The 20,525-nt window shown below is 47.0% G+C and overlaps 2 protein-coding genes across 2 annotated transcripts in view; both read left to right on the plus strand.

Moving 5' to 3' along the window:
- Positions 1–20,525, plus strand: part of LOC309543668 (uncharacterized protein) — a 77,557-nt gene that overhangs the window by 19,384 nt on the left and 37,648 nt on the right. Inside the window, exons 5-8 of the mRNA XM_082276120.1 lie at positions 3,263–3,360; positions 3,450–3,677; positions 3,757–3,963; positions 4,084–4,225. Coding sequence (XP_082132246.1) covers positions 3,263–3,360; positions 3,450–3,677; positions 3,757–3,963; positions 4,084–4,225 — 675 coding nt within the window. The remainder of the gene's footprint in view (positions 1–3,262; positions 3,361–3,449; positions 3,678–3,756; positions 3,964–4,083; positions 4,226–20,525) is intronic.
- Positions 5,018–20,525, plus strand: part of LOC309543667 (uncharacterized protein) — a gene marked incomplete at its 5' end in the record, with an annotated part of 53,380 nt that continues 37,872 nt past the window's right edge. The window contains 2 exons of the mRNA XM_082276119.1: positions 5,018–5,041; positions 5,968–6,783. Of these exons, the coding sequence (XP_082132245.1) occupies positions 5,018–5,041; positions 5,968–6,750 (807 nt within the window). The 3' untranslated portion in view covers positions 6,751–6,783. The remainder of the gene's footprint in view (positions 5,042–5,967; positions 6,784–20,525) is intronic.

Raw genomic sequence — 20,525 nt, forward strand, 5'->3', positions numbered from 1 at the left:
TTTGGGGAAGAGGCCCTTGTCCCCATCAACATAGGGACAAGGTGCTTTGGGGCACATCCCCCATGTTGAGGGCATGTGGCCTGGTATGATTCAGGGGTCACTCGCTCGTCCCCCCTTTCCTGGCCTGCCAGGCTTCATGCTTGGATACGGGTGAGGTATAGATTTTGGGGGGACCTCATGCCATTTGTTTTTTAAATTTTGGCATGGAGTTCCCCTTAAAATTCATGCCAGACCCAAAGGGCCTGGTATGGATTTTGGGGGACCACACGCCGTTTTTTCCCCGATTTTCTTCTTGCCGGCAATTTTTTTTTCTACATTCTGCTGTCATCTGGGAAGCCCACTGACAGCTCATGACTCATTCCTTGTTAAGGACGCAGTGGCCGGCTTCCCGGTTTCGCTTCCTAACAACCTATTGACTGTGCGCTCGGCGGGATGTAAATAGTAAAAAAAATGAAAACACTGAGCGCACAGAAAATTCGGGTGATCGGTGAAGTTATCCTCGGCCCAAACCGCTCGCCCATCCATAGTGGTGTTTAGAGGGAGGGAGAGGATTGTTGGAGAGGATGCATGGAGTACATAGGTGGGAGAATACAAGGCTGAGGGTGTTGCCACCAGAGTGAGTAGAAGCCTCTATCCATTGTGTACCCATTTCTTCAGGCCAAATGAGGAGGTTAGACTGAGAAGTTTGGAAGTAGTAGAAGTGTTCGTAGTAACAGGGATGATGAAGTCGCTGAGAATGATTGTGGGGATTTCAGAAGAGAGAAAGTAGGGCAGCCAGGCAGAGAAGTCATCAAGGAAAGTTAATACCGGTCCAGCTTCAAATGATGAGAGGGAGGAGAGGGAAGAACCTGGAAGGTGCTCTGTGAGGATAGGAGGATTCCACACTCCACCTCCCTTGTGTTCCCCAGGTCTAGATTTACACCTACTTCATTCATCTTATGGTGTTTATCAACAAATTAAGTAAACTGACCCATGTGCAAATTCATATACAACATAAAGTGTTTGTGCTCAAGATACTGTTCCCTGAAGATCTACTGCTTCCACTTTGCACCTACTTCATTAATCTTATAATATTTTCTATAAAGTAAAAATCTGTGCAAATTCATGTAATCATACAATATTGTGTACTCAATATAGTGTTCTCGCAAGTCCACTGCTTCCTCTTTGCATCCACTTCAATTATTTTATTTTGCTCAATAAAACTCCACAAATTAATGAAAAGTTGATAAGGTGTGAAAGTTCTCCGTGCTCCAAACTGTGCCAGCTGTAGTGTAGCCACGCCTTCTTCCACCTCTTACACATGTGATGGTGAGGGCGCCCCCTTAGTAGTGCTTCCCCACTCACCAGAGCAATATGACTCCCAGCTTTTCATCTACCAGAGTCACAAACATCCTTCACACTCTCCTCACCTCCGATGGCAAAGGAACTGGATCCTCATCGCTCACTCCTGCAAGTCTGCTGCGCTTTCTGTCAGTCTCCCTCCTAGACTCGGCTTCCTCCTCCGACCGCTGTTCCAGCAGGAGCTCCGCCTCTTCATACACACTCAGGGAGGAGAGAAAGGGGAAGGATATACAGTACATACACACACAGCACAAGGCCGTGTTCACACTACCAGACGTTTCTCAGGGCTGCAGTTCCTCTGAGCTCCACAAGGTGGTGATCTCACCTCTACCCAGACAGGAAGTCTCTATGGAATACAGACAGGAAGTCTCTATGGAATACAGACAGGAAGTGGTGTCAGGTACAGAGGACATTCCATAGAACGTAGAGGGAGACACTGCAGGATCTGGCGGCAGAGGAGGTAATAAGTAGATTAACCCCTTCAAGGGGATCAGTTGATGATTAATATATATTGCTTCCAAAGCTGACCACACATGGATGGAAATGTGAGCGATCCCTGCTAAACCAGCTGAATTTCCATGTATCTATGGTCACCTCCCCTCCCCCTTATCTCCTTCATTATGTAAGTCATGCTGAGATAATCTCCCATTGGCTGAGCAATATTCTCATTTGTCTCTGAGCTCCTTCTTGCTATTCTTCGTACTGCCTGTTGTTTCCTTGGATTGATTTTCTATGTAGTGACCCCGGCTTCATCTCTTGGATGCGCTCGTCTGTTGCTTGTCCTGACCTTTATCCTGATTCCTGGATCTCCTCCTCATCTCTCCTCCATATCCTCTTACACAGCTTTTCTCCACACCTGCAGTGACCCTGGGGTGGTGGGAAGTTGGCACCAGCATGCAGCAAAATCCATCCCCACCATTAGGAGCTCTGGAGAAAATTGTCTGCTATTTACACTCCGTTCCTCCACACGTCACCTGATCACATGAGAGATTACTTTCACAGATCCCTGACAGATTTCTGTATGGTAAAGGTCAAAGTTCACTCTTCATTTTAGGAAAAGTGGGAGGCACCCATGAACAATGATTTGGTTTGCATGGGAGCCTCAAATAGAGAGCCCCTCCAATCCCCCCATCCAAATGTCCCTCTATTCAGAGTCTATGTGTCCTATGACATCACACTGACCTCACAGCTCCTCCCCCCCAATGTCCATCCATCTGGCTTTTTTTTCTCATGCTCTTAGGATGTGGGCGGACCCTTGGCATCCTCACATAAAGTGGGACTGTTAGTCCTGCGTTGTATGTAATGATGTCAGAATGCCTGCAACAAGTTTTTACTCTGCTTAGTGTGGGGTTACTGTGTGGGTAAATTATACCTCAGTCTGAGGTGGGGCTTTAATCAAATGGAAACCTGAATGGTGAGGTGAGGAGGATTCTGGGAATTTCATTTGATTTTACTATTTGTGTTCAGATCTAGAGTTTTCCTCCTGTGAAGTCTGGAGATCATATGACCATCACATTGCCTCCACCTCCCTCCCTGATAGAATAGAGAAATACAAAGAAGATTCTAGAAGTCACCAGAGAGATCATGGAGGAGAGGTGAGCGGTGCTGGGAATTCTGGGACATTATCCAGTAACAGACAAGGGATGTGTCTGGATGGTGACTGTATCATTGTGTGTGTCAGGTTCCTATAAGGTGTCAGGATGTCACTGTCTATTTCTCCATGGAGGAGTGGGAGTATTTAGAAGGACACAAGGACCTCTACAAGGACGTCATGATGGAGAATCAGCCGCCCCTCACATCACCGGGTAAGAGGAGACTTTATTGTAAAGGAGAGAGCAGTACGGAGGCTCCACCTAGATCCCCCATCATCTGATAAACACATAGAAACAATGTATTCAGTCAGTGTGTGTGTTTCCTACAGATGGATCCAGTAATGGGAACCCATCAGAGAGATGTCCCCGTCCTCTGTATTCCCGGGATTCCACACAGGAAGGTCACACCATCCCTCACCATCATCAGGTAGATGAGGAACAATCACTGATAGTATCATTAGGATCTGTACATTATCTGCATTGTTACCATTGATGTCATTTTTATTATATATTCAGAGTGGAAATCTGAGAGATTCTAAAGTTGAGGTTAAAGAAGAGATAAAAGAGGAGGATGATGAGGATGGGGTGATGGAGGAGTCAGAGTTTCTAAAAATACACAAAGATCTGTATCAGGACACCATGGAGGAGTCATCCAGCTACAGAAACCCTCCAGAGAGATGTCCCCGTCCTCTGTATTCCCGGGATTCTACACAGGAAGGTCACACCATCCCCCACCATCATCAGGTAGATGAGTGACAATTATTGGTAGTTCTGATTTATACACAGCATGTTTGTTACAATAAATGTTTTATTATATATTCAGAGTGGAAACCTCGGGGAGGATAATATTGATGTTAAAGAAGAGTATAAAGAGGAGGATGAGGAGTATGGAGTGATGGAGAAGTTTTCAGAAGGACACAAGGATATGATGGAGCCACCTAATACCAGGAACCCACCAGAGAGATGTCCCCGTCCTCTGTATTCCCGGGATTCCACACAGGAAGGTCACACCATCCCTCACTGTTACAAGGTTGGTGAGACAGAGATTATAAAACACAGACTCATGGAGACAATGTGTGTATTTTTATGTGATGTCACAATAATAAATCTTATATTTTACAGATGATATTCTTTCATTTTCTTGATTTAGAGTGGAGATCTAATCGATATAGAATTTGAGGTTAAAGCAGAAGAAGAAGAGACGTATGTGAGGGATGATCAGCAGTCTTTGGAGGAGGATGGAATAACGGGGACATTTATAGAGGAGGACACTCCTACAGAGATCAGCACAGGTGGCTCATTAACACTAAATACATTCCTCCACCCATACTGCTCACTGATTGGTCCAGAGTAGGGGGGGGGGCTGGGTGATATTAGCCTGTAATACCCTGGTCACTTTCCTGTGCTGTGTTTCCCATCCTGTATTTCTCTCGGATAATCTTCCTTCTCTGTGCTGCAGACACATTTTATGTCTCTAGACTGGATTTATGAAGATTCTGGGGTTCAGCTGGCAGCAAAATGTTGATGTTCACCATAGACGTTGCTCAGCCTAGACCCCTGGGTCTTCTGCCCCATGCCCAGGTCTAGCAAGATCTCTGACAGAACAATCCTCCCGGGGTTACTTGCTCTGTTATTTGCTGGCTGTGCCGGGTGGAGGGATATGTCTGTATAGTCTCACACCCAAGTCACTGAGTTCCTTTCTTTTTTTTATTGAGCCGTGTATATTCTATCTATACAATGCACACACTGTTACACACAAACACACAAAAACTTGAAGAAAAGACATGAAAAGACACGCACACTGGTGAACAGTCGCAAACAGTTTTACAATCCTCAGTAAACATGAATGAGCCACAAATCCACCCTTCTCTTGTCACGGAGAATAAGCTGACAGTGCGCCACTCTGCAATTCCAGGTGTACTCTCACCTCTTCAGATGGACCCCATTGCTCCATACAAAGAGGACACACCCAGCATGAAATCACACACCTTCAGGTACATGTAGGCGGAGCCTCCTCTTTAGGTAGCCAGCTCCTGCTACTAGAGATAAAGAGACTCCATAGTGCTCACTGTTATATTTATTACATGGATAAGAAAAGCACTCACAAGGTTAAAAAAGCAATCCAGTATTGAATACACCCAATCACTGCAGATTCCCCAAGCATCAGTCTCAGTGTAACTTGAGGGCACTCCGCCTAACGTGATGATGTCCTCAAACCACTCCCATCTGATGCGTTGCATCCTGATTGGACTTCCCCAAAGATATATATGGTCTTCAGGATCAGTCCAATCTCCATCGTGGTTGTTCTCCCCCATCCTCACTCTCTGACCTCTGGTGGGGCTCAGCCCCGCTGTTATTCATGACTAAATCATGGACTAAATAAGGAAGTGCGGGACTTTTTATGTTGGGAAGATGGCAATGAGTGATAGAGGGGGAGGGGACACTCGTCCTATAATCCCCTCATCACTGTCACTCCTATAAAAGACAGTTCTCATTGTTTCCTCACTCTCTGACTAAGGTCCATGAATAAAGAAATGAACTGGTAGGAGATCAGAGGACCCATTTACTAGTTACCTTGAGGGGGGAATTGTAAGATCCTCAGAGACAAAGCTGTCTGATGTGGGTGGAGTCCTGGTTTAGGGGAACCAATCTGCTCATGTCTAGTAATAATCTTTATATTTCTATTTTAGTAGATGGATGGGAGATGAGGAAAACCTCAGAGGATTGTCTCACTTTGTCTCCAGACTGTAAAGTAGAAGATGAGGACATCACACAGTATAGTCCAGGAGAAAACCCGGCTACCTCAAATGTCCATCCGGCACCACACAGTGTAGATGGACCATCATATTCCTCTTATCCTGAGGAATCTCAGACTGTGAGGGACAGTGCGGGACCATCATATTCCTCTTTTCCTGAGGAACCTCAGACTGTGAGGGACAGTGCGGGACCATCGTATTCCTCTTTTCCTGAGAAACCCAAGACTGTGAGGGACAGTGCCGGACCATCGTATTCCTCTTTTCCTGAGAAACCTCAGACTGTGAGGGAGGGTGCCGGGCCATCGTATTCCTCTTTTCCTGAGGAACCTCAGACTGTGAGGGACGGTGCCGTCCTTACAACAGATAAGAGGTTCTCCTGTGCTGAGTGCGGGAAGTGTTTCAGTTTTAAATCCAATCTTCATGTGCATAAAAGATCTCACACTGGTGAGAAGCCGTATTCCTGTCCTGAGTGCGGGAAATGTTTTGCACAGAAGTCCGATCTTTCCAGACATCAGAGATTTCACACGGGGGAGAAGCCATATTCCTGTCTTGAGTGCGGGAAATGTTTTACACAGAAGTCTAGTCTTCACAATCATCAGAGCTCACACACTGGTGAGAAGCTTTATTCTTGTCCTGAGTGTGGAAAATGTTTTTCACATAAGTCATATGTTTCCACACATCAGAGATTGCACACGGGGGAAAAGCCATATTATTGTTCTGAGTGCGGGAAATGTTTTTCATGCAAGTCACATCTTTCCACACATCAGAGATCGCACGCGGGAGAGAAGCCGTATTCCTGTCCTGAGTGCGGGAAATGTTTTTCACAGAAGTACACTCTTTACAGTCATCAGAGATCTCACACTGGTGAGAAGCCGTATTCCTGTCCTGAGTGCGGGAAATGTTTTTCACAGAAGTCCCATCTTTCCACACATCAGAGATCACACACTGGTGAGAAGCCGTATTCCTGTCCTGAGTGCGGGAAATGTTTTTCAGAGAAGTCCAATCTTTCCAAGCATCAGAGATCTCACACGGGGGAGAAGCTGTATTCCTGTCCTGAGTGAGGGAAATGTTCCTCACTGAAGTCCTGTCTTCCTGTTCATCAGGGGTCCCACACAACCCTGGAGGTGTATTAGTGCCTTGAGTGCGGGAAATGTCTTCTATATGAATGTTGGTGGACATATGGGGAAGAAGCACACCCTGATATACACGTCAGATATACTCCATGGCTGATCTTCATCATGTAAGAAACACTTCATAAGGAGATCAGAGATCACCAAAGACATGGATGAAGTGTTGTCTCGTGTTGGCAATTGATAGCAGGAGAAAAATAAAAATGGAGTCATTACCTTTCATTGGCTGAGTACATTTTGTGCGGGAAGATTTCACAAACACTTACAGATCTGGTTGTTATAAATGTGTTGATGAAATGTGACCCGCATTCCCCCAGTCATGGTGAATTGGGATTTCCTATAAAGGTCAATTCCATCTGGTGGCCATAATGTGCTTTCCTGACAGATGTCAATGGCAGCATACGTTTGGGTAGCCTCGCCCTCGTTCCTCCCCCATGAGACCCCGCCCCATAAATGTTCAGGATAAGCCAATGGCTGCATTCCTTTTTTGTCCTCCTCACTTATAGGACCATTTTTGTATGAATTTTTCCTACCTATTGGAAGCATTGGTGGGCGGGTCTGGTGCTGGGCAGCTGTGCGGGATGTCAGGAGCTTCCTTTGGTATCCAGAAGTCTTCCAGGATGTCCCGAGTGGTTATTAAGTCCCCAGCTATCAGCAGGGTGGTGTTATGGCACACATATGTAGAGGATCCATGCCTGGAGAGTGGGCCCTGCCATCGGCGGCCATTTGCATTGGCTGGGAGCCCAGCTGTTAGCGGGTGGCCATTAAGTGTTAGACACGTGAAATCCGTTTCGGTGCAAAAACAAATTCCAACAAATTTTTGGTTATTCCTAGATTCGGATGTATCCAAATCTCCAAATGAAATTGTAATGAATTTTGTTGAAATCTGTTAAAATTGGTTTTGTTTATTTGTTTTCTAACGAAATTCTAACTTTTCAGAATGATTCAAATTCGGATCAGACAAAAAAACGATCGACCATACCAGGAAACAAGTCCTCAACATGGGGGGGTGGGTGCTTTGGGTAAGCTATGCCCCTCCACCCCGAAGCACCTTGTCCCCATGTTGATGGAGACAAGGGCATCTTCCCCACAACCGTGGCCTGTGCTTGTGGGGGTCTGCAGGTGCAGGCAGGGGGCTTGTCATAATATGAAAGCCTCTTTTACCAAGGGGGCCCCCATATTCCGCCCCCCCCATGTGAATGAGTATCGGGAACATATTACCCGTACCTATTCACCAAAAATTGTCAAAAAGTAATAAAAACACACACAAATTTTGAAAAATCCTTTATTTAAAAAAAACCTACTGCAGGCTCCTCCTCCATACATAGGAAAAGGGCGGGGTCATCTGTCTACATCACCTGGAGGCACTGCCCCTTCTGGCCTCATGGATCGGTGCATGCTGGGTCCCTGACGTCAGAAAGGGCGGTGCCACCAGGTGATGTAGACAGGTGGCCCCGCCCCTTACCTATATAAAATATGTGAAACGGGGAGCCTGCAGTAGGCAGAGGGTCTCCATGATGGCGAGAGCTTCTCTATTTATTTATTTTTCCGGGTGCGGCAGGCTTTGTGATTGATGACGGATCTACATCGGGGGACGCTGGTTTTTATTTTATAATAAAGGATTTTTCAAAAATTGTGTGTGTGTTTTTATTACTTTTTGACACTTTTTTGGTGAATAGGTACAGGTACTATGGTCCTGATACTCATTCACATGGGGGGGGGGGGGGTCCCTTGGTAAAAGGGGCTTTCAGAAAATGACAAGCCCCCTGCCTGCAGACCACCACAAGCACAGGCCACGGTTGTGGGGAAGAGACCCTTGTCCCCATCAACATGGTATGGGGTCTGGTATGGGTTAGGAGGGGGGGTCTTGCTCGTCCCCCCTTTTCTGACTTGCCGAACTGCATGCTCAGGTAAAGGTCTGATATTTATTTTGGGGGACCCCACGTCAATTATTTTTTTTTACATTTTGGCATGGTCCTGGTATAGCCTGGGGGGCGGGGGGAGACCCCTTGTCATTTTTTTAAACATTTTCTATTGCCGGGCAATGCCGGCATTCTTTTCTTTCCATTCATCTGTCATTGGGGAAGCCCACTGACGGCTGATGAGTCGTCGGTTGGTAAGGATGCGGGCGGCCGGCTTCCCAGCCCCCTGCTTAACAACCAGCTATTTCTTCACTCAGAATTCCAATCAGTCGATTGTTTCTCGACCAATCGGAATTCTGATCGTTCTGATAAGTTTGAATTCTTTAGATTAATAAACTAAACAAATTTTAGCGAAAAGGAAAATAAATTTAACGAAAACTAAACAAATTCCAAAACCAAACTAAAAGAATTCCAAATTCCAGAATGAAATGAAATTAGTAACATAATGAATCTATCCGAAAAGAAACAAATTTTTCCATTCTGCACATGTCTCCTAAGCGTGCCCAACCCAGATATAGCAGTTGTGTTCCAGCCTCTGGGATCCGGGTCGCCCTGCGGATGCTTCGATTGCCCTGTGGAAGAGGTCCGGGACACGTGAGTATGTTTGGCTTGAGGTCAGCAGAAGGGAGCAGACGCCATGCGGGCTGCTAGGGAGTAACCAAAAGGAAAACCTATGGAGAGGACTCTGCTCTCTGGGTGATCGATGTGCATTGCAGCATCTTATCAAAGTTTGGTGCAGTCGCCTACCTTTGTCTTCTTTTCTGTCCTGAGGAGAGAACTGTTTGTTGAAGCAAGGTTTGCTTTCTGCGTAGCGGTACCCCTGCAGGAGCCGCTTGGATATTGGTGTACCCGGGCCTCCCACTGATTACTCCACAGCCAGATACAGGGTATTTTCACACAGCCAGGTGCACACACTCTTCCGCTCGTTGTCTCCAATGACCAGTCTAGGGGATGTGTTTTTATGTTTTATTTGGAGAACTTGGATAGGAGAAGAAAAACCAGAGCTATCCTGAGAGTCCCAACATCCTATCTGTTCAGAGAAATGGGAACCTACAGATGTTCACAAGGAACCACTGTCATATGTGTGGACTTTAAGGGCACAGCATGAGACAGATAACAACTACATGGATTTATCCTAAAATAACATTTATTCATTTATCTAAAACTAGATCTCAATAAAATGAGGAAACTGGCCCCAAACTGAGCTCAGCTCGTACACAGGAGATCAATGTCTCCTACTAATTTCACTCATGTACATCATACATATATAAGGATAAGTTGGTATATATCATAAGGTTCGTGTAGGTATAGATATTTCCTCTCTTCACTTAGATGTAACATTTAGTGACGGCCATGTACTTTATTACTGAATATATCTTATTACTGTCTCCAGACCTAAACCCTATTGAGCATCTGTGGGGGATCCTCACGGAAGGTGGAGGAGCGCAAGGTCTCTAACATCCACCAGCTCCGTGATGTCATCATGGAGAAGTGGAAGAGGACTCCAGTGGCAACCTGTGAAGCTCTGGTGAACTCCATGCCCAAGGGGGTTAAGGCAGTGCTGGAAAATAATGGTGGCCACACAAAATATTGACACTTTGGGCCCAATTTGGACATTATCACTTAGGGGTGTACTCACTTTTGTTGCCTGTGGTTTAGACATTAATGGCTGTGTGTTGAGTTATTTTGAGGGGACAGTAAATTTACACTGTTATACAAGCTGTACACTCACTACTTTACATTGTAGCAAAGTGTCATTTTTTCAGTGTTGTCACATTAAAAGATAGAACAAAATATTTACAAAAATGTGAGGGGTGTACTTACTTTTGTGAGATGCATATGTCTTGGATGGGATGCAGATAAAGCAGACTCATGGCGAGGATTCCATCAATTCAATTTTTAGGGCTCTGTTGGATCAGCTAACTTGGAGGCAGAGGAGGGATCAGATAGACTCTGGATTTCTCCATAAAGAGTACCTGTCCCTGACAAAGCTATCACAAGGGATGTTCCTTGTGGTAGCAAAAATGTAAAGGTATGTGATGTATGGCCATCCATGTGAGGTATCGCCATCCATGTGAGGTAGTGGTGCACTGAATTTTCGGCAACCAAAATTTTCGGCTGAAAATGGGCCTATTCCATTTCGGGCGAAAATGGGTTAAAGATGCCGAAATTAATGATGTGAGGTATCGCCATCCATGTGAGGTATCGCCGTCCATGTGAGGTATTGCCGTCCATGTGAGGTATCGCCATCCATGTGAGGTATCGCCGTCCATGTGAGGTATCGCCGTCCATGTGAGGTATCGCCATGAACATCAGTGTGAGAGAAGAATTCTACCAGCAGAGATCACATTTACCGATAAGCTGTAAACCTAGAAAGGCTTTTATAAGGGACACCTATGGATAATTTTAGGCTCCGTAGTTTGTCACAGGCGTGTGCAATTTTTATTCTTCACATTTTTGGTATAAATTTACTTGCCACAACATTATATTTTATATCTTACCGATAAAATGGGTATTATATTGTATTTATGTGCATTCAAATTTGTGTATTATTTCCTGAAAATTTGATGTGGCAAAAAAATCCCCAATTTATTCCCCAGGGTCTCTGCTTTTGGAATATATTTCATGTTTGGGGTATCTAAGCAGGGAAGGACTGGCAGCCTTAGGTCTGGGGGGCAAGTCCAGTCGAGTGGCCCATTGAACCACCGAATCGGCTCCCCATCCATCTGCACCACATTTCCCTCACAGAGAGATAGAGAGAGACTGCTCCACATTGCCCACACAGAGAAAGAGAGAGACAACCCCACATTGCCCGCAGAGAGAGAGAGAGAGAGACAACCCCACATTGCCTGCACAAAGAGAGAGACCGCGCTCCATTGCCTGCACAAAGAGAGAGACAGCTCCACATTGCCTGCACAAAGAGAGAGACCGCTCCATATCATCTGCACAGAGAGAGAGAGAGAGAGCGCGAGAGAGACTGATCCACATTGCATGCATAGAGAGAAAAATCGCTCCACATTGCCTGCACAGCAAGGGAGAGACTGATCCACTTTGCCTTCACAGAGAGAAAGATACTGCTCCACCTTGCTTGAACAGATAGAGAGAGAGAGACCACTCCACATTGCCGGCACAGGGAGAGAGACCACTCCACATTGCCGGCACAGGGAGAGGGACCGCTCCACATTGCAGTTTCTCTGTGGAGCAGTCTGTCTCTCTGTGCAGGCAGTGTGGAGCAGTCTCTCTCTCTCTCTCTGTGTGGGCAGGGTGGAGCGGTCACTCTCTGTGCGGGCAGGGTGGAGCGGTCACTCTCTGTGCGGGCAGGGTGGAGCGGTCACTCTCTCTCTCTCACTCTCTGTGTGGGCAGAGTGGAGCGGTCACTCTCTGTGCGGGCAGGGTGGAGCGGTCACTCTCTGCAGGGCCGGATTAATAGCAATATGGGCCTGGTGCTGGGGATTTTGGTGGGCCTTAAGGGTTGTGTGTCGGCGTGCGCAGGCCAAATGCTATGGAAGTCCCAGGCTTCCATAAGAGCCCTGCATCAGTGTAGGAGGTGCGCCCTGAGGTGACGTTGAAGGGCGCAGCTGTGCAGAGCTAACACAACATTACAGAAGCTGAATACCTGGCTTCCATTAGGACTGCCCGCAGTGCCCATTATTAATCCCACCACCCGGCCCAGGTGATCCATGCGGAATGCAGAACCGGTCAGGCCAGGGGAGATCTCTCCCTGTCGGCCCATTGCTTTCCATGCATGGCCTGTTCTTTTTGGGCGGCTGGGCCCAGGGTCACATCATTGGGTGGGTGTGGCCAAATTGTACATGGGGAGGGTCCTAAAGAAACATTGTTAAATAAAACCAGGAATGCATAACACACAAGCACAGGGTTAAGGACAAGAGAGAGTAATACACAGAATGCTGGGTTCAACACAGCGTAATACACAGAGTGCTGGGTTAAGGACAGCATAATACATAGGGAGCTGGGTTCAGGACAGCATAATACATAGGGAGCTGGGTTCAGGACAACGTAAAACACAGAATGCTGGGTTCAGGACAGCATAATACATAGGGAGCTGGTTCAGGACAACGTAAAACACAGAATGCTGGGTTCAGGACAGCATAATACATAGGGAGCTGGGTTCAGGACAACGTAAAACACAGAATGCTGGGTTCAGGACAGCATAATACATAGGGAGCTGGTTCAGGACAACGTAAAACACAGAATGCTGGGTTCAGGACAGCGTAATACATAGGGAGCTGGGTTCAACACAGCGTAATACACAGAGTGCTGGGGTCAGGACAGCATAATACATAGGAAGCTGGGTTCAGGACAACATAATACACAGAGTGCTGGGTTCAGGACAGCATAATACACAGAGTGCTGGGTTCAGGACAGCATAATACACAGAGTGCTGGGTTCAGGACAGCGTAATACACAGAGCGCTGGGTTCAGGACAGTGTAATACACAGAGTGCTGGGTTCAGGACAGCGTAATACACAGAGCGCTGGGTTCAGGACAGTGTAATACACAGAGCGCTGGGTTCAGGACAGCATAATACATACAAAATGCTGGGTTCAGGACTGCGGAATACACAGAGCACTGGGTTTAGGACAGCATAATACACAGAGCGCTGGGTTCAGGACAGCGTAATACACAGAGCACTGGGTTCAGGGCAGAGTAATATACAGAGCGCTGGGTTCAGGACAGCGTAATACACAGAGCACTGGGTTCAGGGCAGAGTAATATACAGAGCGCTGGGTTCAGGACAGCGTAATACACAGGTTCAGTAGGAGGCTTCTTGCAGGGTGCAAGGTTCAGGAGGAGGCTACGTGCATAGGGCAGGGCTATTACCCATTTTTTTGTTTTCTTCTGTATGTAATGACTGTATACATGTAATTTTTGTGTGTGTATTATATTTTGTCAGTATGTGTGAATATTATTTTCTGTGTGTGGGTGGGTCTGTGTAATGTCACTCACCCGCAGCCTGTATAAAAAATATACACCTCACATCACTCACACACCAGAGAGACACTACAGGAGATGGTGAGAGACTGCAAACCAGACATGGTACAGGAGATGATCAGAGTGCAGACATGGTACAGGAGATGGTCAGAGACTGCAGACATACTACAGGAGATGGTCAGAGACTGCAGACATGGTACAGGAGATGGTCAGAGACTACAGACATGTTACAGGAGATGATCATAGACTGCAGACATGGTACAGGAGATGGTCAGAGACTGCAGACATACTACAGGAGATGGTCAGAGACTGCAGACATGGTACAGGAGATGGTCAGAGAGTGCAGACATGGTACAGGAGATGGTCAGAGACTGCAGACATACTACAGGAGATGGTCAGAGACTGCAGACATGGTACAGGAGATGATCAGAGACTGCAGACATGGTACAGGAGATGGTCAGAGACTGCAGACATACTACAGGAGATGGTCAGAGACTGCAGACATGGTACAGGAGATGGTCAGAGAGTGCAGACATGGTACAGGAGATGGTCAGAGACTGCAGACATACTACAGGAGATGGTCAGAGACTGCAGACATGGTACAGGAGATGATCAGAGACTGCAGACATGGTACAGGAGATGGTCAGAGACTGCAGACATAATACAGGAGATGGTCAGAGACTGCAGACATGGTACAGGAGATGGTCAGAGAGTGCAGACATGGTACAGGAGATGGTCAGAGACTGCAGACATACTACAGGAGATGGTCAGAGACTGCAGACATGGTACAGGAGATGATCAGAGACTGCAGACATGGTACAGGAGATGGTCAGAGACTGCAGACATGCTACAGGAGATGGTCAGAGACTGCAGACATGGTACAGGAGATGGTCAGAGACTGCAGACATGGTACAGGAGATGATCAGAGTGCAGACATGGTACAGGAGATGGTCAGAGACTGCAGACATACTACAGGAGATGGTCAGAGACTGCAGACATGGTACAGGAGATGGTCAGAGAGTGCAGACATGGTACAGGAGATGGTCAGAGACTGCAGACATGATACAGGAGATGGTCAGAGACTGCAGACATGGTACAGGAGATGGTCAGAGACTGCAGACATGGTACAGGGGATGGTCAGAGACTGCAGACATGGTACAGGGGATGGTCAAAGACTGCAGACATGGTACAGGAGATGGTCAGAGACTGCAGATATAGTACAGGAGATGGTCAGAGAGTGCAGACATGTACAGGAGATGAGATGGTCAGAGAGTGCAGACATGGTACAGGAGATGGTCAGAGAGTGCAGACATGGTACAGAAGATGGTCAGAGAGTGCAGACATGGTACAGGAGATGGTCAGAGAGTGCAGACATAGTACAGGAGATGGTCAGAGAGTGCAGAGATGGTACAGGAGATGGTCAGAGACTGCAGATATAGTACAGGAGATGGTCAGAGAGTGCAGACATGATACAGGAGATGGTCAGAGAGTGCAGACATGGTACAGGAGATGGTCAGAGAGTGCGGACATGGTACAGGAGATTGTCAGAGACTGCAGACATGGTACAAGAGATGGTCAGAGACTGCAGACATGGTACAGGAGATGGTCAGAGACGGCAGATATAGTACAGGAGATTGTCAGAGACTGCAGACATGGTACAAGAGATGGTCAGAGACTGCAGACATGGTACAAGAGATGGTCAGAGACTGCAGACATGATACAGGAGATGGTCAGACACTGCAGACATGGTACAAGAGATGGTCAGAGACTGCAGACATGGTACAGGAGATGGTCAGAGACCGCAGACATACTATAGGAGATGGTCAGAGATTGCAGACATGGTTGATTCAAGAGATGGTCAGGGACTGAGTTTACAGCTGAACCCGGTGTAAAAGTGTATGGTATCGCAGGGCTGCTCCACTCTATTTAAACCAGCTCTGCAAGATCAAGTCAGTAAAAGTGACAGAAGACAGCAGCACATCCAATTTCCAAAATAAAAATTGTCTTACAAACAGTTCAGTAAACAGGTAATGGGTCTCTGAAGTTTCTAACCTGAACCAACAGTAAATGCTCCAAAAATAAAATAAAAACCCCATGCAGCACACACACAGCTCAAACTAGCCGAATGGAAGCTGAAATGGTTACCAGTCATTTGTTCCTGGTGTTGCTGCAGCGTCTTCTTATCAGTGTATCAGGCAATGTACAGCTCAGGGAGATAAAACATAAGGAGTGAGGGGAGAGGAGGCTGATCGGTAACCTGCACAATGCCTGAACACACAGATATCCGGAACACACTGCAGCCCACCAGAATTACATGTGACATTGCTCTAATTGTTGTCATACCTTCTTGCCTTGCATTTACATCCCTGGTGCTCCCAGTCAAATGTGGCGGGCTGGAGAGGGGCGGGGGAGGAGTGCGATACTGCCTGCTGACTGGCTGTGGATGAAAGGGAGGAGGAGCTCCATATCTAGCCCGCCCATCCCCAACATCAGAGCTCCGATTTGACAGCTCTGCTCCTCTCACTCTCACTGACACTATGCTGGACGGTCACACTGAATGTAGAGCTAGACTGCCAGTACACCGTCCCTGAATCCAGGGACATGCAGGGAGGTTCTGAAGGAGCAGCCCGCTGTCACTTGTAGCACAGAAGCCGGGCTTCTGTGTTTACAAGTGACAGAAAACAGCAGTGATAATGGACCTTGCCGGCCAGGGCCTATATTATGGTGGGGGCCTGGTGCTGCAGCTCCAATAGTCCCTATGTTAATCCGGTCCTAACTCTCTGTGCGGGCAGAGAGGAGCGGTCACTCTCTGTGTGGGCAGAGTGGAGCGGTCACTCTCTGTGTGGGCAGAGTGGAGCGGTCACTCTCTGTGTGGGCGGTCACTCTCTGTGCGGGCAGAGTGGAGTGGTCACTCTCTGTGTGGGCGGTCACTCTATGTGCAGGCAGAGAGGAGTGGTCACTCTATGTGCGGGCAGAGTGGAGCGGTCACTCTCTGTGTGGGCAGAGTGGAGCGGTCACTCTATGTGCGGGCAGAGTGGAGCGGCCACTCTATGTGCAGGCAGAGTGGAGCGGTCACTCTCTGTGGGGGCTTCTCTCAGCAGCGGCAATCTCTCAGAGACTGTTCCACATTAATGCCACCAGAGAGACTGAGGCAGAGAGCCTGCGCCTTCCCCACTCCTATTACATAGATCAAAAAGACTGCAGTAAGATGAAGGCAAAAGACTGTGCTGTCACTGCCGCCACACTAAGCGCTACTTGTGGAGTCTGGACCTTCTCTGATGAGTGAGCACCACACCACTGGGCAAGCCAAGCGAGCAGAGTAGCCAAGAGTTACAGTGAGTGCAACAGGCTAAACACGCAAGTCCTGCTGTCTCCCTGGGCATGACCACCAGATTCTCCAGGCTGCAGGCTCCTCCTGTGTCAATTGCAGGTAGTGAGAAAAGCACATGCCGGTGCACCGGCCCCCAGAGCCAGATAAGGGCATTGTGGGTCTGGTGCTGCAGTGGAGTAGGTTTAGGAATGGCAGAGATATGATATACAGAAAGTAACGTCATATCCCAGCTCTCCTCTTACTGACCACCCTCCTCTGTTTCCAAGAGCCTGTGCTGGCTTGTGCCCAGACTTGGTCGCAGCCACACAGGTGTAATGCTAGGGAAGCCTGGCATTTGATTTACCAAGCTTCCGTAGGAGCTGTGCATTGGGGTGTGCTCTGTGAAGAAAGTTTCCCAGCCATCAGAATGTCGACAATGATCGACAAAAAATAAAGACAAGCTGGTTGTACTGAAGTCAATTGATCGAATTCTGTACAACCAGTCTGCACATAGATTGAAATTCTGCCGGTTCAGCAGAAATGTAAATCTGTCTATGGTGGCCTAAGTCCACTAGTCTCTGGCTTTATTAACCACTTAAGCCCCGGAAGATTTTACCCCCTTCCTGACCAGGGCCTATTTTGCGATTCGGCACTGCGTGACTTTAGCGGACAATTGCGCGGACGTGTGACGCTGTACCCAAACTAATTTGACGTCCTTTTTTTCTCACAAACAGAGCTTTCTTTTGGTGGTATTTGATCACCTGTGCGATTTTTTGATCATGCGCTATAAACAAAAAAAGAGCGACAATTTTGCAAAAATAACAATATTTTTCACATTTCTTATATAAAATTCCCCAAAAACAAATGTAAAAATCTAAATTTTTTAACATTTTAGGCCAATTTGTTTTCTGCTACATGTGCTTGGTAAGAAAATCACAATAAGCGTATTTTAATTGGTTTGCGCAAAAGTTATTGCGTTTACTAACTAAGGGAAAGTCTTTTGTCATTTTTATTGGTTTTTTTTAACGAGTAATGGCGGCGATCTGCGATTTTTTTTGCGGGACTGCGACATTGCGGCGGACAGATCGGACCCTTGACTGACATTTTTGACACTTTTGGGGGTACCAGTGACATTACTACAGTAATCAGTGCTATACATATGCACTGTTACTGTAAAAATGACACTGGCAGTGAAGGGGTTAACTTTATTTGAGAGGGAGGGGTTAAGTGTGTCCCTAGGGGCGTGATTCTAACTGTGATTGGATGTGGCTAGTGATGTAACAGCAGAGAGCTACGGTCCTACATAGCAGGACCGAATGATCTGTGCTGTTACACAGGGAAGAATGACAGGCGGCTTTGTTTACATTAGCCGCCTGCCTTTCTCCCTCTGTAACCGACGATCGCAAGTGACCGGCGGACATCGGGTCCACCGGTCACTCGCGTGGGGGGGTCCGTGAGCGGGAGCGCGCCTCCAGCGGTGTGCGCTCGCTCCCTAGAGCCTCACAGGCTAGCGATGTAGTACTACGTCACTTTGCCTGTGAGGGGCTGACTGCCGATGTAAATCGTCCTTAGGCGGTCGGCAAGTGGTTAAAACCCTCAAATCTTCTAAAAGGGATGCTCCACCTAGGTGCAGAAATTCACTTTGAACTCCTTATTTTCATAACTCTCTTTAGGTATTAGAAGTGCGAACAATGAGGTGGGAGCACATCTAATACCTACAAAGAGTAATGAAAATAAGGTGGAGTTCAAAGTGAATTGTGCCATCACCTGGCATTGAGGAAGTTAAAGAGGAAGTAAACCCTCCTCGGGAAGTTGTACCTATAGGTGATCCAATGATAAGACTTACCTATAGGTACTGCAAATATATCCTAAACATGTACCGTTTAGGAGATATTTCCCTTACATGCAGCCAGTGACGTCACTGGCGCATGCGCTCTGAAGGAACGGCCGCTGGTGCCATTCCTTCAGAGCCCCGTGCCGCGAACCCGGAAGAAGGGTGACAGAACATGTCACCCATGGGAGAGGTGAGCGGTCGGCGCTTCGGGGGGCTTTTCTAAGGTTAGTATTTCATAATGAGCTAGTATGCGATGCATACTAGCTCATTATGTGTTTGTCTTTCAGGTGTACTTTAACCACTTGCCGACCGCCGCCCGACTAGTATATAGTCGGGCGGCGGTCAGCCTCTCCCAGGCAAAGTGACGTACCGGTACGTCACTAGCCTGGGAGCGAATAGGGGACAAACGTGCGCCGTCGGAGGCGTGCTCCCGCCCCCGCTCGTAGCCAAAGAAGCCGACGCGTTTCCGCCGGTCACTCGCGATCGTCGGGTAGAGAGGGAGAAAGGCAGGCGGCTGATGTAAACACAGCCACCTGTCATTCTCCCCTGTGTAAAAGCACAGATCGCTCGGTCCTGCTATGTAGGACCGTTGATCTGTGCGGTTACACACACAGCAACATCCAATGACAGTAAGAAACACGCCCCTAGGGACACACTTAACCCCTCCCTCTCCAATAAAGTTAACCCCTTCCCTCCCAGTGTCATTTTTACAGTAACAGTGCATATGTATAGCACTGATTACTGTAGTAATGTCACTGGTACCCCCAAAAGTGTCTAAAATGTCAGTCAAGGGTCCGATCTGTTCGCCGCAATGTCGCAGTCCTGAAAAAAAATCGTAGATTGCCGCCATTACTCGTTAAAAAACAACAACAAAAATTACAAAAATCTTTCCCTTAGTTAGTAAACGCGATAACTTTTGCGCAAACCAATCAAAATACGCTTATTGTGTTTTTTCTTAACAAATATAAGTAGCAGAAAACAAATTGGCCAAAAATTTTTAAAAAATTAGATTTTTACATTATTTTTGGGGGGAATTTTTATATAAAAAAATGTGAAAAATATTGTTATTTTTGCAAAATTTGCGCTCTTTTTTTGTTTATAGCGCATGATCAAAAAATCGCACAGGTGATCAAATACCACCAAAAGAAAGCTCTGTTTGTGGAAAAAAAAGGACGTCAAATTCATTTGGGTACAGCGTCGCACGACCGCGCAATTATCTGTTAAAGTCACGCAGTGCCGAATCGCAAAATACCCCCTGGTCAGGAAGGGGGTAAAATCTTCCAGGGCTTAAGTGGTTAAAAAAATAAAAATAAATCTGAGGTTTACAACCTCTTTAAAACAGGCAGGAAGGAAATGTGATAACAACTCCTCTCTGCCTGTCAAATGCCTCTGAAAAGTGACCTGAGCATGGCCTGAGCATGGATCACTTTTCAGTGGAGTGGCAGTGCCTGCTGTAAGTGAATACAAGCCTTTGGGCTCACACGGTGTGCTGCGGTTTGGCTGCAGTGCAGGTGCACTGGCACTTTTCCTTCGCCGCAGTCCCTTAGACTTCTTGTAGGTTGTCCGTTTTGCCTGCATTTTCTGGAAGTGCACCAAAGATGCAGCATACAGGACTTTTTGTGCACTTTCAGAACATGCAGTAAAAATGTGCAACCTAATAGAGGTCTATGGGGCTAGGGGCAACATG

This window comes from Pelophylax lessonae, assembly GCF_965119305.1.
Source record: "Pelophylax lessonae genome assembly, contig: HAP1_SCAFFOLD_288, whole genome shotgun sequence".
Taxonomy (NCBI): Eukaryota; Metazoa; Chordata; class Amphibia; order Anura; family Ranidae; genus Pelophylax; species Pelophylax lessonae.